The sequence below is a fragment of the Cyprinodon variegatus genome, unplaced genomic scaffold (genome assembly GCF_000732505.1).
Source record: "Cyprinodon variegatus isolate N-32 unplaced genomic scaffold, C_variegatus-1.0 Scaffold499, whole genome shotgun sequence".
NCBI classification, from domain to species: Eukaryota; Metazoa; Chordata; class Actinopteri; order Cyprinodontiformes; family Cyprinodontidae; genus Cyprinodon; species Cyprinodon variegatus.
Window position 1 is genome coordinate 467,742 of NW_015150952.1, and position 26,612 is coordinate 494,353.

Genomic DNA, 26,612 nt, shown 5'->3' on the forward strand with positions numbered 1-26,612 from the left:
CATACCATAAGTACTGGGTTCATTTGAATCATCAAATATTACCCACTTAAATCAGAACATCTGTGATGGGTGAAAGATGGGTGTCATGGTGTGACTATCTGGATTCTTTGATGTGTTCAAGTGTTTACCTTGGGTTTTCAGTTACACTTTGATTTATGTCATTCTGCGTTTTCTAGTCATTAACTTAATTTCCTTTTAGTGTAGTTGTTTACTCTATTCATTGTTCATTGGTTTGTGTGCCATATATATATATATATATATATATATATATATGTTCTGGTTGCTGTGTTTGTTATTTCTGGGTATCATGCTGTTATCGCCACTCTCATCATTAAAACTTTAAAGAAAACATCTCTGCCTCCGTCTCTGCATATGAGTCCTCTACAAACCTTCTCCCTTTACAAGGGTAATTTGAAATTTGTTATTGAGGACAGTGACTGGAAAGATGGATTTCTTGAGGCTAATAGAAATAAACAGACTTTATTTGAGAGAAGTTGACTGAAAATTGAATGCTTTTTGTTATTAATTATAATGATATATAAGATGTCACTCACCAAGGTCTGCAGCTGTGTATCTCTTTCCTCTGAACTGGATTGCGTCATCTTCATAGATGGGTTTCTTTAGGTTTCGTCGTTCACATAGTCTGCAGAGCAGCTGCCTGGGTGTAAGCTGATCCCTCCACTGGTTAAGTCCTGATCTAATATGGGATGTAAAAACAATCATAAAGTTCTGCTATGCAACACTGGTCAAAATAATCTTCTTTTAAAATATTCTATCATAAAATAATCCAATGTAAAGAGATGGTCTTGTTCACTCACATGCAGTAGGACTTTGGCAGACCGCATGTGGCTCCATATTTGGACAGGAAGCGATTCTCCAAGTCAATCACTGTCTCTCCAATCTTTTCGTCTTTTGTGACCATATCATGGTCATATAACATCACCCGCAGGTCCTTGTCCACAGGGAGGGAGCAGGTGAGCTCAAACATCCTGCAGAGAAAAAGAGTAAACACTGAACCAGTCTGTGGATGTTTCAGCAAGATGGGCTTGATAGTCTTGAGATGTTCAAGGCTAATTTGTTTATAGTGCAGAGAAAATATTATTCTCAACTTTACAAATGTGACTCAAATGAATTATTGGCAAAACAGGCTACATCTGACTCGAGCAGGGTACAGAAATTAGTGTTGGGATCTAGAGGTCTGTCCACCTTCCTCCAGCAGAGGGCGCCTCTAGGTCTCCTGGAGCTGAGCTGACGACCACACCTGCGATCCATCAGTCATCAGGAGACCAGCATATAAGCTGCGGCAGGACTTCACTCCAGCGCCAGAGTGTTAAGCCAGTTATGGTTAGCGAAGCCTAAGCCAACCAGTCTGTCTGATTCTCTGACTCCCCTGAACTTAGAACTTGAACCTGATCAGTTTTTGTCTTCTCTGCCTTCTAGGAAGAAACCTGACTGAACCCTGGAACTCTGGAAGAGTTTCATCTGCTGAAATCTGCCTGCCGGCTCTCTGGAGCTCAACTGAAGAATCTAACTGTCTGAACCTGCCTGCCCACCCTCAAGAAGGTGGGCAGGCAGGATCGGAAGAAGACTCTGGATCTGAACACTGATAAGTCTGAAGTCAAGCCCTGCTGTTGCTTAGCCCTCTGCCAACCTCTAGCCTCTGGACCCACCTGGTTCCCTTCCTCAGCTGCTAAGTCTGAATCTCGTCACAGGTACAAACCTGCACAATTCCTCTGACCAAGATCTACAGCATCCTGGCTAACCTAACTGTCCCTCTCTACAGAGAACCCTGTGTGACCAGTCCCGGATCTGTTTCCCTGCATAACTCATATAACTTGTGTTTGTTTTCAATAAACAGTCAAACTTTTCATCTGCCTCCGTTGTGTTCTGCATGTGGGTTAGAACCCTGAACCCAATCATGACAATTAGAAAGAAGGACTTAACTTTAGATAAGTTAGATCTTTTGTTACACAGATAAAGTGGAATGCTCTTTTGCTTTTAGAACTGCACTGCTTGTCTGTCATGGTGAGGTAGGAAAATCAAGGGTCTCAGTTTGCCATTTTGACTATACTCTGGCACTCACCTACGGTCATAGGAACTGAATCAGAGCCGAAGAAGATAAAGCTCTTCCTCAGGTTGGTAAATAAAGCTCTTCTATCTGGGAGAACCTCAGTGGAACCACTGCTACTTTGCACCAAAAAGTCCTGACTAGAGTCCATCAGTTTAGAGGTTTTCCAGGCAGGTATCTTTGAGCAGAGATCCTTAAACAGAACCAGGACTTAATGGTGGACGCAGACACAAACATTTCCTTTGGGATTTAAATCTGGGGGACACTTTTCAGTGCTTTTGGTTCTTTAAACTTATTTTACACTTTTTTTTATTACTTCGTCCCATGTTATTTGAAACTGCATTGAGATTTTGATGGAAGAAAAGCAAATGCATTTTATCGAGGCAACTATATTGAGTAAACAAGTTTACTCAATATAAGCCGAATCCCAATGAAAGCAACTTGAGCAGGCAAACTAAGGCAAGTAACATCTTAGAACAGAAAAGGCAACTGGTTAAAGTAGCTTGAGGTTGTTATTGGGATATTTCATGTAACTTTAAATGCAGTGTCACCTGTGTGGGGCATACAATGCATTTCTAGACACACTCAACATATTCTCATTATCAGTTCGTATGAAATTGTACGAAAAGTTATGTTTTTTCTCGAAAAAACAGATCAGTGCGCATGCGCAGCCAAAAAAAAAAGCAGATCCGCGGACGGACGTAAAACTGGAAAAAACAGTGCAATAATTACTTCTTGAAGTCTCTCACTAGGTTGCTTGCTGTTTTGTATCTTAGGGTTAGGGTTAATTGTATGTTAAATTCTATGTTATTGAATGGTGCGTAAGATGCACATGCGCAAGGATATCTTGTCTCGAGGCAAGACGTAAAAATATGACGAAATACGACGAAAACAACGTCAAAAACGTACGAAATACTGTGCATAACTTTTCGTACGATTTCATACGAACTGATAATGAGAATACACTGACACACTTCCGGTTAATTTTTGATTCAATTGAATGTACAGTTGACTTTTGTTCCTTTGGTTCAATTAGGGCAGCAACTGCTGAAGCTATTGCCTTCATTTTAAAATGATAACTACAATTGAAATGTAAAATCAGAGCTGTAATGAAAAAGAAAAATTAAATGAGTTTAAGGGAGTTATCGTTCATTATGTATTTTCCTGCATATATCATCATTAGTAATTTTTTATTTTTTTATATATGTGCCTTCAGTAAAGGGGCCATAACAGGGGCAAGGAGCAGTTCTACAGGGGCACTGGCCGCTACTGGTCCCTGTCTAGAATCCCAGGCTTACATGAGTAAAAATTTAGGGTATCCATTTTTTTTCCCCCTCTGACAAAATTAGATAGATGTCTATATTTATTTATAATTCATTTATACCATATATATCCCATCAAGGGGCACCATTTTCTCTCTGCAGGTCTTAAAAAAGTAGAGTTTTTTTTAACACTTTGTTAAATCATTATCCATCAAATGCAACATCATCTTCAGAATTTTCTACCTATAAGCTATTCAGGTATAAAACTTCTTTGCAAATAAGTGATCTTAAACTAGATCATTAGACATTTCTTTTAACAGCAACCTGTCACAGTTTTTTTTTCCAATATATTTACTTGAATGAATAACAGATAAAAATGATAATTTTTAAGGAACTAATGAAAGAGATGGCTCCCTCTAAACAATATTTTGTCACAGATGCAAACAAGGAAATATAAAGTAAAATGTTCAAAGACAAACTTTCAAAGTACCTTAGAAAGTCTGAAGAAATGCGGATTTAGACAGAAGATTAAAAGAGAACATGAATATATGCTTGAATTATCCATGTAAATATTAATGTGAGGGTCAGGGACAATTAATGTTTTCTTTGCACTTCTCTCTTCTTTGGCTCTAATTGTACAATGAATAAATAAATTGATAAATAAACACCTCTGATTATTTCCCTTAAGATCTGAGCTCAATGTTCATATCTGTGATTGGTTTGTGTGTACTGACCCCTACTGTCCAAAAAACTAACACGGTATCAAAATAATCAGAGGAGGAGATCACCACATTGTGACTAATTAACAAGCACAAGATAAATCTGTCAGCTTATTAATGGTGATGTAATAAATGCAGTCATCAGTGGCTCATTGTTAACATGTTTGATGTGTTCATGGAAAAGATTGCCTTAAATCTGAGTCATGATTTGGGCTGGAAAAAGCAAATCCACCCACTGTGAACACATTAACTGAGACAGAGTTCAACAGTAGGTGAGATGTGGCAAAGCTTTGGAAAACTTTCACACCCCTGCAACTTAGCCTTATTTTATCATATCGTGACAAATGTCAATGTGTTTCATTGCAGCAACAGGATAGAACCACCCAACATGCTGTATAATTGTAAATTGCCTCAGCCAGGGGTTCTACATGATTTGCTCAGTATTCAGTCATATCCACCTTTCCAATCAGCTTCCATTTCCATAATGAAGCAAATCTTGCCCAAATCATGAAGCCGTAAATACAAATATTTTGGAGTATTTTGCACTGTTCTTCAAAGATATTGATTCACATTAAGGCAAAAAGGGTGAAATAATTGGCCTTATATGATCAGATAATCTTTTCAATTTTTTTTTTTTATGTTTCCTTTAATCCAATAAATAGCACATGGCAAACTGCCCTTCTGTCTTAATTTGAAACTTGGACTCTTATATCTAAATTTCAGATTCACATTCCTAATTATCACTTTATTTTAGTTCATTTCTGAAGTGTTAGTACAAAACAACTGGGAATTAAAACCAATCTTTTGTTCTTGAACTCACAAGGCAGGTGTCCTGATACTTTTAATAATGTCTTTGCTTCAACACACCTGACTCCAATATAAGCTCAATGGCAGAGCTCTGCATACTGTTGCTAGTGAGGTAGTTAAGCTATTTGATTCAGGTGCACGGCAATAAACACAATTCAAAAAGTTGCAGGAACCTGGTCCTTGAGGATTTTTAGTTCAAGGTCACAGCTTAGACAATGGAATATGAAATACAGTCTTGAATTACAAATACTTCCCTTACTCTCTGTTACCAGTAAAATCTGAAGTTTCTCAATATTTATTCAAACTTATACAAGTTTGACACACCTGATTTAAAAAAAAAATCTATAAACATGGTATATTTGTAGTTGATAACGATTAAGTCAGTTTCATTTAACTTTTGCATTCTTCTGCAAACAGACCGAGCAAAAGGGATAGAAGAATACATACTTTCCAAACACGGGGTCCAAAGTACAGGGTATGTAGTTTTCATGGTCATTGATGGTCTTTTTCCCCAAAGTGATCTTTACATAAGGGTCACACTGAAAAAGACAGCAAATCACATTTTAGATTAAATTTTAAATGAATCTTCTTCTTGATGAGGGCATCAAAGACCTACCTTCCCGTTGGCATCTTTGGGCTGCAGCCCTTGAGCCTCGATTATGTAGACCCGCACCAAACAGTCTTCGATGCCATTTGGGGGAAGTTTTTTAAAATGTCTGGGGGGAGCTGGAGCTGACGGGTCATCTGGCAGTGGGTAGATCTTAAACATACCCTGATTCAGACACAAAAAAAATTAAAGCAGAATGTCACGTACCAATCTGACAGAGTAGATGTAAAAAAAATCTATTATTAAAATTCAATGTAACCAATTATAATAGTTTAAGGCACAGGATGCATTTTGGTGTTTACCTTGAACTCTCCCACAACCGAAGGGTCTTCTCCTTCATCCTGAGTCTTTCCCCTATATAGTTTAAATGTTTTGCAGAAGTCAGAGAGACCCTCAAAATCCTCCACCTTCTCCAACTCCCGGTCATAAACCTGAAACCCAAAACAAACAAAAAACAAAGGGGGGTCTAATTATTTACCAGGGGAAAGAGGTGACAAATAAAAAAATTAAATGTGAGGTTGGAGCGAATCAAACAAATTAAGCCTGACTTCAAGCAGAGACCAATAAGAACCTTAAAGAAGAAGATGAATTGTCTGGAACGACTAGAGCTGAGATTTTATAAAGCGTCAACATTTAAACTAGGCAATAAAACAGTGGAAGTGGAAGAAATGAAAAAGTCAGAGCAAAGATCAAAAAAATTTTTCCCAGCATGCTCCGTCCAAGGAGGCAAATTTATGTCAGTTTTTTTATTTTATAGAAATTGTATACATAACACATTTACAAATATTGACAGCCTTTCTTACGGTGTTTAAAGCATTGTATGAAAAAATGACAAAATCTGAACAGTAATCAGTTATGTAATTGATAATTTAAGGATCAGCCACAGGTGCTGAGAAAATAAGAACATTTGTATGTCTTTATGAGGTTTCTAACTAAACCCCCACGTTGTTTCATAGGTCATCCTTCATGAGTCTTTATGGATTTAAAGAGAAGCCAAAAGGCGAACAAACACAGAAACGCCTTACGTACATTTAGGCTGGCAAAAGATACTGTCTGCACTGTTTTTCGGAGCTGGGCGGTGACGGCTTTGTGTCAAAACTACAGGAAGGTTCATTTGTTTTCATTAGGGATGTTTGTTGCATCTGTCACAGCAGTGACTGAATAAGTCGAGAAGTGCTGCCAAAGAAAAACAAACTCATTGGTCACAAAGAGGGATTAAGTGGAAGGCTCAGCAGAGAAGGACACAAAATCGGGGTTAAATATTAGACCATTGTCATTACGACACTGTTAGCAGTCACTTACTCTTCTTACTCTTCTAATTTATGAATGTATGAGTCTGACTGTCTGGGAGTTAGTCACTCACAGCTAGATCATTTGAATCTTAAGATGTATATTAAAGAGGACAAGAAACCAAAAAACAAGGAAAGGTGATGTTTAGATTATAAGACGTTCATCATTGTAAGTGTCTTTGTTAGGAGTTAAAGTAATGATTTCAATTATACAATTTACACAAAACATTATTGTGCTAACATAACTAATTATCTTATAGTTCAGTTATTTCAGGGCATTTAATGAGCCATTTAGTTTAGAGAGAAATAGTCGTACAATATAAAACTATTTCATGAAAACAAGAACGTAGCTTACAACTTTGAATTGAATGTGTCTGGATATTTAACCTTGGTTGTTAGCAGAACTGGTAGAGTTCCTTTAAACTGACACTGAGGCAGAGGTGGAAGCTGAAGTTCACCTTGATGCTCCTCAAGTTTTTAAAGGGGGGGAGTTCCCGTCATGCATCTGGTCTTTCAGGCACTACTCCAAGTCTAGTCTGAACAGTTTGAGGAGGGAGTCCAATTCTAGCCACAAGTCTTTAGAGGACAAATCTAGCCAAAGTCTTTACCCCTACAACACGTCTAAACTTTGAAAGCGAACCCAGCTAAAGCTTTAAATATTTAAAAAGCAGATCCTAAGTTTTTTTTACTATGTGGAGCACAGATGGAAAGTATATGTTTTCTTATAAAATGCACTGTCCTATAACACTACATTCTCATAGATCAGGAGATCAAAAATGACAGTTCATCGACAGCATATTTCCACACATATGCATTTAACAGTCATATTAAACTTATGTTAATTATGACAATTTATCTTATTTTAAAAATAGTTTCAGCATCAGAGAAGTTTTATGTGTTTATTGTCCAAGAAGTACATTGAATGGTTCAGGGTCAGTCATTGGATTTATAAGATGATTAGAAAAACACTTTCTAAATCAGTATTTCAAACTCTGTTGTTGAGTTTGAGTATGAAGAGTTTCTAATGATGCAGCTAGTCAAACAAATATATAATATTTAGAAGAGAAATATATATTTGTTGCTGTGCCTATGAGTGGGTTGTTATAATATAGGCTACAACCACCCATTTAATCTATAATATCTAAAAGTCTCTGGCAAATATTTCAAGCACCTCTCACTGTTAAAAATCAAAATATAGGTATGGAGAACATTACCTCTTACTCCCAATTCAATTAAATTAAGTTTTTTTTTAAGTCACAAATAACAAGTCTATGAAGCCCATGTCCAGCATAAATAAAAGTAAAGTCTAAGGATTTTTTTGAAGGACTATTAGTCGGAGACTAATTTCTTAGATGTGCTTTGCCTTTGTCCCATCTGGCAATAAATGCTTTTCTATAAAGCAATTGGAGTTCCTCTATGATGGGCTGCAAATGTTGTTTGAGCTCAAAGGTGTTGGTTTTGAAGCAGGTTCTCTGTTTCTTAAGGCTTGTTGACAAATACATTGGTGTTCTAACAGTTTTTATCTCATAATGGGCTTCAGCCTTGGAGGCCAGTGAGTTGTTCTGGAACATCATTACCCATTTCCTTTTGTCTGAAGGTGAGGATTTACATTTTAAAGGCTTAAAATTAATATGACATCCATGGCTATGATGAATATATATAAACTCCTGATTTGAATTATGGATTAACCTTCGCCTACAGGGACTTTTTACTTCTTCTAGGATATGATATATTCAGGTCTTCATTTCAGACTCTGCCATTTGAACAACAGTACCAGTCCAATTTCAGTCAAAGGGTAGAGGAAATCACTTAAGAAGGCAGACAAAGAGTAAGGAGGTGGCAGCTTTGGTCTAAAGGAAGGTAAAGGTTGGAAATAACAACTCATTTTCCTAAAACAGAAGGGGTTGTGCATGAAGAGCTTGTTTAACGGACTAAAGGAACAAGAGAAAACGTCCAGCAAGACTTTAAAAGGAGGAGGTGCTGGAACAAAATAACTGTGACTGGAAGAACGAGGAGGGAATGAAAAAGACGCCAGGTAACAATTGGATCGACAGCTCATTTCTCAGCTTTTACCCATGTCCATTAAACTGTCAAGTTACATTGGAAGCAAAAGTTTGGACTTTAAGGGGACAGAATAAAATATTCTATTTAAATCTCAGAATTCAAATGACAGCCCATATATTTATAAATGGGAGCTTTTTATTGATCAGTAACTCATTAGCTTTTAGTTCAGGAAGGTGTTATTGTAGTCAACTATTGACAGAGTGAAGACTTGGTGATAAAATCACTTGGAGATGTTCTTTATATCAGAGACAAAGTGTGTGAAAAGTACAGCAGCAATAAAGTCCAAAGGTTTCTAATGATGGCTAAAAGACAATAAAATAAACAGATGGGGGTTGAAACTGAGGCATGTACGTGAAGCTACTTTTATAGAAAGGCTTAAGGTTAGATAAAAAAATCTCCCTGAAAAAAAAGAAGTTTAAAAGTCACATTTTGAGACGACTCTGGGCGCCAGAAGAGCAGAACGACAATTGCTTTAAGGTCTAGTGGAGTGGAAGGTCACTTTTTGGACCAAGAGAATCTGGATAAGGGTCAATCAAAGCGTGGGCGACGCAAAAGGAAGGAGACTCCAGGGAGATAGGCAGACATTAGGATTGCTTGTTTCAGACATTGATGACATCAGAACTTTGCCTTCAATCTGTCCCACTGCTGTGATCAGAGAAAGGATTCATTTTGTGGACTCCTGATGACGTCTAAGGACAGGGCATGAGAACTAGTTTTTGTAGGGAAAACACAGACAACCACAAGGATGGGAGCGAAGTAAACCAAACCAGTATATATTACCTTCTTTGATGTGAACCTTTCCCCTTTCTTACTAACAAAAGCTGCAGTTATGCTTCTAAATGTGGTAAAGATGACTTTCTGAAGAACAAACTAAACATGAATTACATGATAGAAGGTTTAGGTGATTTTGAAGGTGGTCTTCTCTGAGAGACTTCTGATCTACTAGGATTTCCATGCAAAAATGTATCTGGTTTACCGCTGTTCTTGGAGGGAAATGTCTTGTTAGCTAGAGATCAGGGGAGACTGGGCAGACTGGAGTGAGATGAAAGAAAGGACACAAAACTATAGAAAAATACTTGTTAGAAGCACAGTATACTGAGTAGCATCTCTTAACAAAGTAAAGGTTGAATCTTGAAACAGATGGGCTACAACAGCAGAAGACCAAACCAAGTTCTGCCATATATCTGCAAAGAACAGAGAAACTGATGCTGCATTTCCCACAGGATTCTCAAACCTGGAATCTGGTTTTCCAATCAGGCTGGAAAACTTTGCCTGTCCTGATGAGTCTCAATTTTGGAAGAGGTTTAATAGAGCTGTGTATACTTTGTTTATACACTTAACACCCATTATAACTTACTATATATTGCTGGAATGCCAGTATGCCAGGTATCAGCTACTTGTGTTTACTCAGAGAAGAATTATAATTTCCTGCAAGGGATTAATTAAGTAACTCTGATTCTGATTTACCAGAGTTACTTTAAAAAATAATAAAAATATTTTTAGGAATAGTTGTACTACCCCATAATTCCCATTCAGTGAAGTTATTCATCCATTGTGGCTAGCTTCACTGGTTTTCTACAAGCTTGTTTTAAACAAAAGTGCTCCAGACAAACAAACACAGTTAATATTGTTATATTGTTTATACACAAGCTTACCTAATATTGGTTTTATCTACCGTGACAAAACCATGAAAGTCAAGCTAAAATACAGTGAGGAGAAAAAACAGTGATGGGAGGTATTTCACACTGGTCTCACATCCATACATTATAATTGAACTTTATTGATCCCACATTGGAGAAACTTACGTCTGCATTTAACCCATCCCCTTGGGAAGCAGTGGGCTGTGATCCTGCAGCGCCCGGGGAGCAGTGTGGGGTTAAGGGTCTTGCTCAGAGAGCCAGATTGGCAGTCTGTGGGAGTGGGGCTCAAACCCAGAACCTCAGGATTTGAAGCTCTATGCCCTAACCACTAGGCTGCCATAAACTTGAAGAAAATTGTTTTTGCCCCATTGCCTGGTTGCATTTTCTTTAAACATGTTTTATCCGCAGAACTCAATTTAACAATGTTTTTACCACTTTTAAACAGTGACTCTTCCCAAAGTGACCCAGGAAACTGGAAACTCTCACATCTTAAAATTAAACTGTTAATTTCAATGATTACAGTTTTTACCATTTTGTTTAAAAAGATTTAAAAGTTTACTTTAGGTTTTCCCCTACATCAACAATTAACGTAATTTACACCTCACCTTCAGAGTATCCAGGCCGTTCTCCAGGTAAGTCCCACACTTGTTTTTATCTCCAATGGAAGCATAGAATTTACTCCACCAGTCCATGAACTCCTCGGCCTAAAGACAAATGTTCAGAGTTAGAAAACAAAAAATTTAAGTGAATTTTATGTATAAAATGCTTTATAGCAAAGGGTCTGTTTTTTTCTCTCTGACAGTTGTTTGAGATTTGTCAAGACCTCTTAAGCAAATTGTTGATTTTTATCGGGGGTGTTCCGAAATATTCTTAAATCCAAAACACATAATTTTCACTTTAGGCCTGAATTCAACCCCACTTTTTCTTTACTGTGTTGCTAACTGATGTAATCTCAATATATAAACTGACATCCCTTCAATCACCGAAATGCCTTTTTTCCAACTGGGCTTTGGATGATCATTACAAAAGAATTTTCTTGACAGCTGAACTTATTTAAAATTATTTGACTTTTCAAACACATTTAAAGTCCTGTATGAACTTCTGTTTGTCTTTGTTATGTTTGCTATGTAGCACTGGGGTCAGAAATAACCATGATTTTTCCAGTGATCACATTGGAGATGGAGTTGGCCAACTCACGTCAACACGGCTAAAAACTGTCTCTCGTGGCTCCATGGCATTAAGGTCATGGTATATGGAGATTTGATGCAATGGAAAAGGGGAAAGCAATGGGGAGAGGTACAATCTAGGCAAAAACCGACATGCACACCAGAGGAACTATATTATTTTAAAAATCCTGATGTTTGTGTATAAAGAAAAGGAAAGTTTCTGCTTGTTTTGAGCTGGTTTTCCATACCTTTTATAAAACTGTGTAAGCAATGCTTCTTATCAGATTTACGTAACCATAACACCCATTGAACTTTTGTTTTCCAATACGTTGCCTTGAATATAATTTTTTTAAGCTGAAGAACAATCTGTGAACAGACTTACCCATTGCAACAGCTATGGCCCGCATTAACAGTAAGAAAGAAAATAAATGTAAATGTTTGAGAATCATCCTATTCTAGACTGTGAATACGTGTCATCCATACTATCAGAATTGTGCACATTAAAACAATAAGAACAAACACATTCAATGGAAGTATGACTTTTTCATTCATGTAATACATGAAGGATTTCAGTCTAAAATGAGACACTCACCATTTCAGGAAAAAAAATGAAGTGACCCCTGTATTACAACATGACTGCTGGCATGAAAGTGAAGGTTGTTAAAGTTACTATTACAGCTATGAGTCATGCTGAGGTCTTACAATGTCCTTCTATTCATAGGGTGAAACACAGATCTTTGATTTGAGATGCTGAGGCTTGGATGATTGTCATTTTGACTAATTTAAAGTGATTTTTCAGGGATACATAATGGTTTAAATTGAACTGGGATGCAATAAAGTATAAAGCTGCTTTGTGCATCAAATTTACAAAAATGATCTGCTCATTTTGGCAACATCAACCATAGGGTTAATAAAAAATGTTTTTGCATTATTTTCTTCCAAAAATAAATTCTGTCATTTTGTGTGATTGTGACTGTGATGGAAGAAGGGAACAAGCCTATAAACAGAAATAAAGCCTCACATTTAAATGCAATCAGTCTCCACCCTGCCGCACTAAACCCTCCAAGGAGCACTCAAATTGGTGACGCATGCACGTCTCTTAACTTTCTGTGCATTAATGTACAACAAAAGTGCTGTTATAGAAGCAGGTTTGTGCGGAATCCCCTTTCTCATATTTCCCACAGACTCAAATACACACACAATCACTTAAAAGCACAACTAGGGCAGGGAACACTATGAAATTCCTAATTTTTCCAAAGCAGCAGCCCTTGATGGCATGGAAAAGACAAGCATGTGGGGCTCAGCACACACATACGTCTGAGGCTCGAAGCCGTCTGCTGTGCGTTAATGTGCCCTCTGTGTGCAGCAAGTGCCAAACACTTATGACAGGGGCGCCAGTGAGTGTTCGCCCACCATCGTTTCAGGGTGTGTTCGCTCAGGTCCACGAGACTATGTTCAGACAGATTAAAGCCGTAGCTGGACCGTTCCAGGCTACAACATGGGAGCCTGGAAAACGAGTGTACACACACGAGGCCTGTAGCGGTCGGTAAAGGGTGTCGGTGTGGTCTGCAGCCAATAATTATGCCCCGCAGGAAAAGCCAGAGTAACCAAATAAGACTGGCACTGCCAATAGCTCTCAGAGCAGAGCGACAGGATTTACATAAGAGCTCTGAGATGCTTCATAAAAGCTTTTATGGGGAAACCCCATCCACTTCAGGGTCAGCGGTCAGGTCAGATTTCTGCATTTGTGGCAATTTGTTGTGTGGCAAGACACAAGGCCCCGTTCATCACCCAATTACGAAACATATGATTTAAACTTAATTATTTAATGCTATAAAAACATCTGGAAAATACAGAGGGCTCCATCAATGGCAAACTGAAGGACACAGAGCTAAAACCAGAAGCGCTAAAGTGCAAGTGTCAATAAATCTTATACAATCCAGTGAAGAAAGTGAAACTCATGTGGAGAAGTGTCTGCGGCCTTACAGATAAATTGTTTCTGGTTTTTTAAAAGTTTATAAAAAACTTTTAGATTCAACAAATCATATTATCAGATAGTTTCCCTGAGTTGATGAAGTCTGATTATTTTCACTTATTCGTTTTTTTTAAAGGGACATTGTGTAATAATTTTGCTGCCTTAAATCAATTATTTCATTAGTGCATGTGTTATTATCTGTGTATTATTACATTCACTAAAAATGAATACATTGTTGTGAGCGAAGAAGTAGATATTAGTCATTGCATAAGCCTGGTCACCTGCTTGTGAAGCACAATGACAGCCGGCTATTTTGAAAGTACAGCTGCAGGAGAGGGATTAAAACAGTATTAATGAGCGTAATAGCAAAGCATTTTCCCTTGCATCGGACAAGCCTTTTCCAGGTGGAAAGAGCCAATAAATGAGAAGGATTAGAAAATGGACGTTGAAGTTACCATGTTTCTTCATGACAAGTAAGTAAACTTTACTGCTATAGTTAGCCTAATGATAACTCTTTCCATTCTATTTAATTAGAAGGTGTTGCCTGTTACCATAGAAAGATCCAGAAAGCACATACAAATCCTGTTGGTACAGAATTTTAGGTTTACATGGGTTTGGTTCCTCTTAAAGCCATAGTGAAGGCTGGATTTTTGTCACAGTAAATGCCAGCTTGCAAAACTTCAATTCACTTCGGATGATATAGTTACATCTGCATTTTTGAGGATTTGTGACAAACAGCCACTATCACTGCCGCAATAAGAATTTGAGGCAGTGGGATATCATTTGTTATAATAATAAATTTGACTCAACTAATCACATTTCAATGGAGGGCCAAGGTCCTTCATACTAGCCACACCCAGGTCCCATTACTACCAGACCTGAAGAATCAAGAATGACTGTCGGACAAAGCGAAGTAAGTAACAAAAGTATTGCAATAAAAATCAAATCACAACCTGATTTGAATCAGATCAAGTGTAGATGAGAAACAAAGTCACCGACATCTAATAGAATGAAAAATGTTGTAAAACCTTTTTGAGGGATTTTTGTCCCTTGAGTCCCTATATTACCCCATGAACACATGAATGATTCCTCTAGGAGGTCTAAAGGAAAACTACAGTAGAACAACATCTAGAAAACTACCAGCCTGACTTTCTTCAGTTAAGGTCAAAGTTCATGAATTAAGAATAAGAAAGAGACTTGGCAATATGGCACCTAAGGGAGAGTTTAGGAGTACCAAAAAAAAAAAATGAGGTATTTTTATTGATCCTTAAGTATTTGAGAAAAAAGTTCTATGGACTGAGAAGAAAAAAGTCGAAGTTTCTGAAAGACTATATCTTCTTATATCTGATATAAAGCTAAGCATTTCAGAAACAGAACATCTTACAGGCAGAGGTAGTGGCAGAAATTCTTCTCTCAACCAGAAAACCTGGATGGAGAATGTCCACCCATCGGTATGTGACCTTAAGCTCTGGCTCACTTGAGTTATGCAGCAGAATAATAATCCAAAGCAAATCAGCAAAAGTCCAACACTAAATGACAAAAAAAAACTTTGTGGCTGAATTAAAACAATCTACATAGAGTGGGCTAAAATTCCTCCACAGCAAGATGCCAGTCACTTCACCCACTTAATGGCAATCGTTAGAAGAAACCCAGTTATTACGGTTTAGAGGGCAATTTTATTTTCACATACTATAACCAATACTGCTTAATGTGGAAGGAAATCTGTGCAGTCTTGGGAAAACAAAGGATGCCTTATAGCTAAGTAGATTTTAGAACCGTATTTGAAAACAATGATTTGATGTAGTAGTTTTTTTTGTAACCTTTTACACTAACACATTATTGTCGAGGAATTTTCAGCCAGCTTCTATGTTTTAGCATTGCTTAATTTAGCAAAATAATTATCTCTGCATCACTTCTCTTAAATGACACTACACTATTTCAATCAGGTTGATGTGTAGACTTTAATGGAGTAATTCCAAAACCTTTATTTTTCTCTTCTTCAAACATTCTAAAGCAGATTTTCTGCTGTGTTTGTGCCCCTTGTCTTGTTGATGAGGCAATTTGGATCTGAAGTCTTTGGCCTTTAAAATACAGTAGAAGCCATTCAAAATGGACCTTCCCAGTGAAATGCCAGCAGAACGGCAGCCCACTTCCCTTGAACTCCCAGCAAATTCCCATCCAACTTCCAGCCACTGGCCTTCTCCTGTGCATTCATATTTTTTTACTCTGACTTCACCCTTATACTGAATTACAAAGTCTGACCTGGAGACGATGCTTCTCTTTAGATCTTAATGTCAACGAATCATGACAGAAAAAATATTATTGTGCAAATATTGATGTTAAAAAAGGAATTGTACGGGACCAGCCAAGGGCCCATCAAGGAAAGTTGGGAAATTTTGAATGGTTTCTACTATACAGTATGACTTTACATTCACCTCTAGAAAACATCATAGTTCATGGTTGAGTCAGTATCTAAAAGGTGTTTGGTTTTGTGGCTGTAAAAGAGCTGAAACCAGAGCCCATCCAATACTGTGTTTGAGAGAGTTGTTGATGTGGTGCTGACATAATGTGTTTGGTTTCCTTCTAACATGGCAGTGTCTGTTGTGGCCTAATGTCTCAAGTTTGCTGTCAGCAGTTGAAGGGACATTCCAAAAGACTGGTGATTCATTTAAATGCAACTTTTGGACTCTTAGTCTTGTTTCAGTACCTTAAACCTTTTCTGAAGGAAGAGGTTTTGTGATGTTTACCCTTTCTAATGAGGCAATGTTAACTTTAACAATTAACATGCCAGAAGAGGTCTGAAACACAACTTCGTGATCTTTTGCAGCTGTCATGGCCATTGCACAGGATGATTTCAGGGTGAATCTGCTCGGATGTGAACTTGTGGGAAGCCTATCAAGTCCGGTAAACATTTCCTTGTTAGTAATAATTTTTCTTGCTTTAGAAAGCTATCGACTCTTCCAGAGATTATCTTTGTATATAAAAAGTTTTGTCCCTTCATTGAAGTGACTTATTCTGAGAATCTTTCATCTAATATTAAACAGTCTACATTTACCAACCTTGGTTAAACTCTACTAATTGTTACTCTCTTAATCTCAAAGGCTTCATCAAAAAGACTCTAAAGTAAAGATGTCCTTTCCTCAATCTGTTTAGTTGGCAGGCTTAATACTTCTCAAAATCTGCACAGATTTTTGGTAGAATAGCTAAAAAACACCCTGCTTAGAGTGAAGAATGTGAATCAACTAGGCCTGTTTTTGTCATTTGCTGCCTTGTGGTTGAAGGCAGAGCACCATACCTCAAGTAAAAATTTGTGGCATCTTTCATATAAATAAATTTCTCCCCTGCGATTACTGACTGACATTACACAGAACGAGTTTAAGCCCAGTGCTCAATTTCTATTTGCTTCTTTAATCCTGCGCTGCCTTGTAGCAAACTATTTTTATGGTCAGAAAAACGACAAAATTATCTGCTAGATGCCAGTGACCAAAAGAAGAAAAGGTTCAGTTTACAGAGATGGATATACCCGAAAGAAAAACACCTACATATGCTCAACAGATTCTCACTTCTCTGCTTTTGCCTATCTACTTCAGAGAGAGCTGGGGCCCTCAATACATTAGAAAAGTACTGTACCAAGTCAGTCGTGAAAGGTTGATGTATGACACCAGGTCCAGTAGTGCTGCAAAAAGTTACATTTGTTGTAGCAAATGTCTTCTGGTATCTGGATCAATAACATTTTGCATGTATTATGAAATAGCTTAGGGATAGGTAACATCAGCAAAAGCCACCTGCAGATTTGCACACATCCCTTCTTTATCACAGATGAAGCATGGTAAATGTCCAGGCCTCTGCTAAACTTAACAACAAGTCAGGGAGGTCATTTGGCTTTTTGTTTCAGGTGTGTTGGAGCAGGACAGTGGCACTCGAGGAACAATATTGCGTACCCCCGCAATGGCTTTTCATTCCTTTTGCAAACTGTATGGTTTTAACTCAGATATGAACCTATTGTAAGACTTTAAATACATTTTCTTTTCCATAGTTATCCATTTAGATGGCAGAATGTAAGAAAACAACCTTGCATGGATTTTGTAAATGTTGCTATAGACATTATCTAAAAGAAGGACATGGAAGCATTTTAGTAATAGATGTTTATGCTGGGATTTCTCCTTGCACCTATAAAAATGTAGACTGTGCGATACAAGCCACGACTCCACTGTCCAGGAACTTTCCAAGAACAAAACATTCTGTGTGTCATCACTCAAACAGCTGCATATACACTGACTGCCTTTTTGGCAATTGTGAGTCACTGTTGTTTAAATGGAATTTGATAACCTTTATTTTCAGTCTGTTTTGTATTTAAATCTCATACTCCTTTTTATCTTCTTGAATGATCACAATCCCATACCATACATACGTAAATAAATAAAGTGGTAAAAGCCCAGCTATCTGCAGGCAATGCAAAATAGCTTAGGCTAGAAATATTAAAGTGTATGAAGTCAGTCAAAACCTAATGCTAATTGCTAAAACTAGCTAATTTTATGTTGCTTTTATTTGTTTCAGATCGTTTCTCCTTAGTCAAACAATTTGGCCATACTGTATATCTCATTAGACGAAAAATCTCACAGTCAGCCAAATGCCTGACAGTGGACTTTCAAATGCAATGCACCACCCAGCTCTGCATGGACACATCTGAAGGACATTTTGGGCTGAAAATATGTGGAGCGCTTAAAGTTTTAGGGGAGGGCAGCAGCTTACATCAGTCTGTGGCCGTGATTAGCAGAACAAGAAAAACAATATTGATTTAGTAAGCTATTTTGACATCTTGTTTCTGGTCACAGTGTCATTTTAGGGCCATAAATGCGTGTTCCCCCTCAACAACATTTACAACATAAATGTAACCCCCCTCTTTCCACATGCCACAATGTCGCCTGGCATGACGGCATGTCGGTTAGTTCCTCTGGTTTAAGGAATCCAGAAAGGATTTATAGAAGCGGAGGCAAACTACAACATTTTCAAAGTGGGATTTTAACCCAATCTGACTGGCTGTTGGCAAAGGACCTGAATAGTTTTGATTGAAATTGATGGGAATGGAGAGGTTTGACCACCTTTTTTTCACCTGGAGAAAAAAGAAAATCGGCTCAGAAACCACATTATGTACATCTGATCTGCCTGATTTCTTGAATACAGCTTCCTTGTACTGAGGGGGCGAAAAAATCCCAGAGAGATACTGTCATCAAGCTTGCATCCTGAAGATCAGATGTGACGTTTTTCCATTTCAGATATGCCTGTTTGTGGAGTCATAAAGCCTCTGAGAGCTGATCCTTTTAAACTTTCCAACGCTGAAACTAAATCCGACTGGAAGCAGCTCTGCAGTACACTTTGCTACAGTAATGTGGTAATCATCAGGCTCGATTTTCTGGTCTTGACCCAAACATAAAGGAGCCAGTTTTCTTTTGCTGGTGCCATGCGACATTACCTCCCTCTTTTTCCTCCTTTCACTCAAACCCTTTCTGATTCTTTCAGTCACTCAGCCTCTCCTTTCCTCAGTATCCCCCTCTTTAACCCTCTCTCATTTATTTCTTGTGGTAACTGTCGGCGCACAGGGAGTTGTGGTACAGAGGATCTATAGCAGTTCTGTTGACTTTGGCCCAGAGCAGACAGAAAGCCGAGCCTTTAATTTGAGTGGTTTCAATATCTGTCCCCTTAATAAAACAAATATCTTTGTTTAGAAAGAAAGAAATAACCCCCCCAATTACTGTCGAGTGAGGAACTACTGGATGTGAGTGTGCTAGAGTCTGCTCCGGTTCGGGCCTAGTCTTTGAATTGACCTGGCTTTAAAAAACAAAGACGTGAGAATGCTACGAGGAGCGAGGTCTCCTCTGCAAATCGACGATCAGATTCCGTTCCAAACCGCAGGGATCGGAGGATGTCGCTAACCAAAAATCTATATATCTCTGCTTGGAAAGGAGTTTGAAATGTTCTTGTGCATTCCTTCCATCAGTCCTCATCTCTCTGAGCCAGTGACATCCATCAGTTTCAGTTAGTAAAGACTTTGGTGTGAATTTCTGACACAGCCCCAGACCAAGTGTAAAAATAAAGATATTCTCCCAGTTTGTTGCCAGTGAGAGCAGATCTGAATATATGAAACATGATACAGAGTGGCAATAAAACAGGTCTTCACATTTTGCCATGTTTTATAACAGAATTTCCTGTACATTATTGTATAATTATTTTGTACTCATAGTAGTACGTCTTAGTAAACTGAAAAGATAATGAAACATACTTTTCAAATATAGCTTATCAAAAATTAACAGCAGAATAATGTATTAACTGTTTAAAATGTAACCAATTGGATTCAGGAGTCATCTAATTCTATGCACTGTTTTCTGTAACTAAGACCTAGAGAATCACCTGACGGAATGGTCAGAGGGGATGGGAAAATGGTTTGAGCTCAAAACAGGGCAGAGATTTAAAGAACTGAAGGGTACATTGCTTAGTCTTTAATGAGAGCATGACTGAAGCGATGGTCTTTGATGGTACAGAAGAAGTTGTATGTGAAGCCAACAGAAACAAACCTTGGTTTTAAATCGGACTACAACTACTTTCCATGTAATTAATTAAGGCCAAATTATAAATAAGGGCCAAATTAAAGTCGGTGGTTACAGCAAATCACTATGAATCAATAATCCACAGATTTTTTTTAAATAGGTCAGTAGGTCTTCATTGAACAACTGCCATTGTCAGGCACTGCTGCTTTCGTTCTGCCAATATGGAAAAAAATTGCACACATTTTTTTAAGCTTTTAAGCTCAGAACTATTTCCTGTAAATTATATAATTATAAATCCTTGTTTTTAAAGTCTTTCAACGGTCTTGCCACTCATTACTGATTTTTTATGATCCTATGATCCCCTGTTCTCTACAAACTTGTAAAATTAAAAGGCTCTTAATAGCGTTTTTAATAGTTTAATAGTTTTAATAGTATATTTGCCTTTATTTTTTTCACCTGCTTGTTTTTAGTGCTTTAAAAGTAAAGTTTGATTGGAAAAACTGTAAAAGGTTGCAAAAGACTTGAAACTGGGGTAGAGGCTCATCCTCCAGCAAGAAAGTATACATTAGCATACAACACACAGGATGTTATAATGGCCTAGTCAAAGCACAGTCCTAAAACTGATTTAGAATCTGTGGCAAGACTTAAAAGTTTTGCTCACAGAATATCTCCATTCAATCTTATTAAACTTTAGCTATTAAGCTATTATGTAAAAAAACAAAACAAAAAAGAAAACGCTGGAAGGGAGATACTCCTTCACAGCTGCAGCTATAATTGCAGCCAAATGAAAAGGACCAGGAGTTTCTCCAAAGAGGGCAATACATGCAAACCACTTCATTCACACTTATGGTGCACTTTTGTTGCAATGAATCCCAATAAAAACAAAAAGAGCTGGTCTACAAAATGTGGCAAAATGTCAAGTAAAGGATGGCACATTGATGGGTACAGAGCGACAACATGTGAAAACTGGTAAATGAATTAATAGATAAATAACAGAATGACATGAGTTAAAGTATGAGTATGTTACCTACATGAAGGCTGGAACTAGAGGTTGAGAGATTAATGATAGCCGAACTGGCCCCATCTGCAAACTACAAGAAAACATGCAAAAGCAGACAAAAACACAAAGAGAACACACACACTTTGATGTTAGGTGGTTAGGGATATACACAACATAAAAATTAGACTTTTAACATTTCCCTGACACATATTTAACATCACTCAACTGAGGTTTTAACCTACAAACATATTTCACGATAGTGTTTTCTCATATACATTGGTCCCTGCCTGGACGTCCCCTGTGAAGATTTTCTAGAACCGCCACTGTTTGTAGCCCCTGACTGTGAACTTGGGTTGATATTTCATTAGATGTGTTGTTTTATTTGTAAAATTCTTTAAAGAAGATTAAACTATTTTCTGTTTGTAGGATGTAAAGTGTAGTCTCTATGATGTACTTTATTGCCCCTAAGTGAATTTGTACACTGTAATCTAACTTTCTATTTCATTTTTATGTTCATGGCTTCTTCATCACTGAGCGGCCTTTTAGCCTGAGTGAGTACAAGACTCATTTCAATGTGTATAAAGCGTTTCTGTTTTCAAATGGTATTTTAAATTAAATCTGAGTTTGATACAACAAAACATATTCCTCTCTGGGACACAGAATCCTTCTACCTCCTGAACTTTAATTTAGCCATTTCTCGTACTGTTTATATTTCTACATAATTGTCTGAAGAGCTAAATGTGGTCCCTGCAGGCATCAGGGGGCAGTAGGATGAAACAGTAGGTCCACAAATATCTTCCTCACATATTTCTTTGTGGATTTTCTTTGATTTGTTTATAATGTTTTAAACTGTACCGAAATGTTGTGAATTTACCTATAAGAAGTTTATAATGGAATTGAATCATAATACTGACTTTTCAAATTGTCTGGAAAGGCCTGGTTATCTTGGTGTATACATCACTGCATTATTTGGCAGTGAAATTGTAAATGTAGGTTAACTTAACTGAACCAAAACAGAAGTTTTAGCCTATTTGTGTTTAATCGAAGAGAGGTGACCTTAAACTTTACATAATTTACTTTTGGGTGGAACAAAAGAGTGATTTATTCTACTATATTTAGTTTTCAGCTGTTGAAGTGTCTCCTTTAGTATCTGGATGAGTGGAAAGCACACTGCAGTGTATGTTGTTCAGAAAAGCAGCTATATCTTGTAAATATATTCACCCTTTGAGGACTCCAATAAGGTGGGAAATTGACAAATGCAAAAAATTTGCTTTGGGCAGCAAAAAAAAAGCCGTTCCCTGTTTGCTTTTACTACATAGATAAAAAAAAAAAAACAAATTTGTTTATTACTGAGGTTGCTGACCAGATGTTCCATTTTACAGCTGTTTCCAAATGACATATTTCTATATCCTCCTCGAGTTAGAATCAGCAAACATGAGAAACATTCAGCAGGAACCTCAGATTTATTGTCTGGTTGAGTCCCTCTTATTGTGTCCACTTCGTTGTTTTGATGTTGGGCGCTTTAATTGGATGCGGGGTTTATGTCAGGGAGTGTACACTGATTTCGACACCCTGCTTAGACGCCATGGTCCCTCTGACACATAGAGAGTGATTTATGCTTCTTAGCTCATGCTGTGCATTTCTGGACCTCCCATGTTGGCACACATTAAAACCTGCTACTCCCACTTCAGCGCAATGAGACAAATGTGATTGAAGAGAATGGAAAATGTGCGGTTGGAGGCGTGAAAGAGGTCAGTGTTGAAACGTTCCTCACGATCCTTAAAATTTTTTCAGTATAAAGGCAAATTTTAACGCCCAGGAACTAAATCAAAGTTCATGTAAAGTGTACCAATGGTACATAAAATCTAGTAGAACAGTGTGTTAAGCTGGATTGGAAATAAAGTTGTGGATAGAGAAATTTTAAACACCTAGGGAGGTCTTACCAATGATAAAGGGGACTGTAGAGAGATGACTGATTAAGTTACAATAAAGAAAACACAAGGTCCCCTAGTAAGACACTAAACTGTTAATTTGTTGCATATGGCTCGGCACTATTCCTTTAACTGTGAAGGAAACTATTATAATAAAGAAAAACAAGATGCAGGCCTACAAAAAATAATAGTGTGAACAACTGATGGATTTAAATATTTGCCTGGATAAAGACAAAGGTAAAGTCAATGCAAATATAAAGTAAGATATTAGGAGAGTGGGTTTAATAGGTAAAAAAGAGATTTTAAAAAATCACCTAAAAAAGGGAGGAAGGACGGAAAATTTTATAATGCAATGTTGTTTTTTTGCTGTTGGCATTCATGTAAATATACAGGTGTGATAGCTTAGTATACATTTTATTGGCTTTTGGTTTGCATCTATTTTGAAGTTATAGCCATTTTGGATTCTTTGGATTGTGAAACTTTAAGGTAGTGGCTGAAAATCTTTCAATATTTTTACTTTTAAATATTTGAAAATCTAAAATAAATGAATAATGTCGTGTGTGGAGTTTTTTAGGAGTTTCTCAAAAGGTTTTAGAGAGAAATTCTATTTTAGATTTGGTTTGCAAAGGTTTGAAGATCTCAAAATACCTTTATTGTTTATACCTTTCTGTTTCACATTACAATAATGTTTTTATATGAACATATTTGAGTGTATTTAAATTAATAAAAAATTTACCATTTTGGCTCGAAATATGTCTTTGTGTCAGCCTTTCCACATTCATGGTTTCACATGTTACTGCCTGCTACATGGCTGCTGTTTTCTTAGGTTCATACTCCTCCTGTTATCCAACAATCAAAGAAGTTGTAAGTTGCTTTTTGTTAATATTGTTGTTGTGATGGGAGTGAAATTATTGTATACGAAAAACAAAAAAATGTAAAAACATTAGTAAGAGAACCCATTAGTTTGATGCCATGCGTCTAATCTGTTCGCATTAAAGAGGGAGAATCTTTTTTACTGGCTATATAAAGGCAAAGAGTTCCTTCTATTTAGATGATTTTACTTATATTTCTCTGATATTGAGTCATAAAAAGCAGCTTACTAATGGTGTGGTTTTACCTGGTCAGGAACAAGTGGCTCTCGATCGTCAATGTCAATGAAGACTTCTCCAGTTGTTACCATAGGTGTTTCACCTTAATACAGAAACATAAAAAACCAATAGATTTTACCATAAATCTGCAGTGTCAATTAACCAAAAGATCTTTTTCTTACGTCTCCATCCGCCCTCTTCTTCCTCCTGCTCTGTTTGCTCTTCCTCTTGTGTGCCTCGGTACTCCTCAAGTGACCGAATGGTGCACTGACCGACCACCGGCTTCCTCCCAAACTGACGGTTGTCAATGACTTTGATTACAATAGGCGGCATGTAAAGCTCCTCACGGGGAAGTCTCTGAGAGGAAGTGAAGGAGGAAGTGTCATACAAAAGAAAACTTTTGTATGACAGTTAGAAAGATAGCATTGTGAAAGAAACACAGCATCATCTGCATAAAGCAGCATTTGCGGTTACTTACTGACATGTGTGCAATTACTTAAGGGGCTAATTGGGACTTGCTATTTACGGGACACCTATTGGGTACCTATTGCTATCAACATTAATGGTTTTATCTGCGATAATGAATTTATAGCCTAAAATGATAGTATAGATAGCATTTGGTGAATTACCAGCAGAAAGTAACCCATGATAAGCAGTGGACATGTTATTCTTCTTTTCATCTTAAAATAATAAATTAAACTGAGTAAACAATCAAAGACTGTAATTAAATATATATCACCTTTAAAAGTTGTGTAAAGAGGTATTAATAAAGAATAATAAAGAATCCCTAAATTGAACAGAATTTTAACTAAATGTTCTGAAGAGTTTATCACATAGGTTTTTGTTTCTTGTAGGATATATCAAGATATATATTTTAGGATTGAAGAATATTCATAATTATTTTATAACAGTAAGGACAAAATGGTACCCCCCATAAAGCGTTAAATAAAAACACTAAGTCACAGCATCTTCAAAGTGCCTGGAATACAGACTAAAGAGGTCTTACCCTTTGAGATACTTCTTAAGCTATATTTAAGTGAACCCAAATGCAGGCCATATAGTTCTTGTTAGTCAATTTAACGTAACCCATAAGCAAAGAGTAATGGCCCATCAAATAAAACAGCGTATTAACCCAGGTATCCATACGCAATCCGTACCGTTTCTACAACCAGACCATAAGGTTGGTCAATATGTAAAAATTGTCCAACTGAGATTCGTCAGTGAAACAAATGTCGATGGACAATATATTAGTACAAGTGAATTTGTGGGCAAAGACAAGCACACCCTCAGAGCATGTATTGTTAATCACCTGCCCACACTGCTGAAACCCAATAAGATAAACATGCTTGTTTTCTTTTCAAAATGTAAACGTTTCGTATAATGGGAATGGTTTCCTCTTTTCCAGTTGTTCTGACTATATTATTCATTTGTTTATCTATATGAGGAAAATTGAACAGTCTGAAATTATAATTATAATTTTTTTTTTCAAGGAAAGCGATGGTTTCATCCTATCACCCAACTTTACCGGACACTGAGAGAAAACGCAACAACAATTCTAGAGTTACTACTTAATTAACCCAAAAATGTCCCTTAAATATATGTATAGGTAATATGTACTGTATGTTTCCCCAACAATATCCAGTAAGCAACTTATTCACATAATTTATTTGATTTAAAGAACCTTAAATGTAGCACCTGTGACCAATTTACCTCAGTCACACTAAATTAGGATAATTAATTCAAAGATGTGTAATTATCTCTTGTGGGTTTTACTGCGGAGAGGTCTAACTGTTATTAGCTGCTATTACTTTAAAAAAGCCTTGGGAGCTACATTTTAAGTAAATCCCCAAAAGCAAGTCGCTTAATGTAATTCTTTTGACTTTTTTGGCTTTGAGGAGGGTTAAGTAAGTCTACCGATGCTAAAGAAACACATTAAATTGAGAGAGTTAGAGATTTGGTTTGACTCTTCAAAGAGTTTTATTTAAGGAAAGTATGCATGTGGCATTTTCCTCTGCCATTGTGGCATAAGAAAACACTAATGCAGTCAACTTTAAACCCTAAAATTGTTAACAGTCAATGTTTGGACAAAGTTCAGGGGCTGAATTTAAGGGGAGAAAATGTGTGCATATTTCCACTGTCCGGTTCAGGCTGTCATGCCCTTGTGGTGGTCAAATGCAGGGGCTTAATCTTGTTAACATTAAACAGCAGGGGCTGGATCTGTGTCTGAGGGGAAAAAATATGTGATAATTTCCATACTCTAGTTTAAGCTGTCATAATAAAACACAGAGGGGATCAACTTTATACTTTAATATTGTTAAGCTCTCAAGAACATTTTGGAAGAACATCTATGAGTAGGAGATTTCATGCAGTAGAATGAAGGGATTAAATTTGGATTACTGTTTTGTGGATTTTTAATTGCGGCCAAGACCTTTGGCCTGATTCTTATATATA

General features: G+C 37.1%; 1 protein-coding gene across 7 annotated transcripts in view; it reads right to left on the reverse strand.

Moving 5' to 3' along the window:
• dysf (dysferlin) overlaps positions 1-26,612 on the reverse strand; it is a 100,880-nt gene that overhangs the window by 20,427 nt on the left and 53,841 nt on the right. For 5 of the 7 annotated variants that reach the window (XM_015390436.1, XM_015390438.1, XM_015390439.1 and 2 more), the window contains 10 exons: positions 24,344-24,518; positions 24,191-24,264; positions 21,174-21,233; positions 12,005-12,016; positions 11,062-11,160; positions 5,766-5,894; positions 5,473-5,628; positions 5,304-5,395; positions 819-989; positions 555-697 (listed from right to left, as the gene is read on the reverse strand). In XM_015390436.1, the coding sequence (XP_015245922.1) occupies positions 555-697; positions 819-989; positions 5,304-5,395; positions 5,473-5,628; positions 5,766-5,894; positions 11,062-11,160; positions 12,005-12,016; positions 21,174-21,233; positions 24,191-24,264; positions 24,344-24,518 (1,111 nt within the window). The remainder of the gene's footprint in view (positions 1-554; positions 698-818; positions 990-5,303; positions 5,396-5,472; positions 5,629-5,765; positions 5,895-11,061; positions 11,161-12,004; positions 12,017-21,173; positions 21,234-24,190; positions 24,265-24,343; positions 24,519-26,612) is intronic. The other 2 variants (XM_015390441.1, XM_015390440.1) reach the window with 1 other exon arrangement.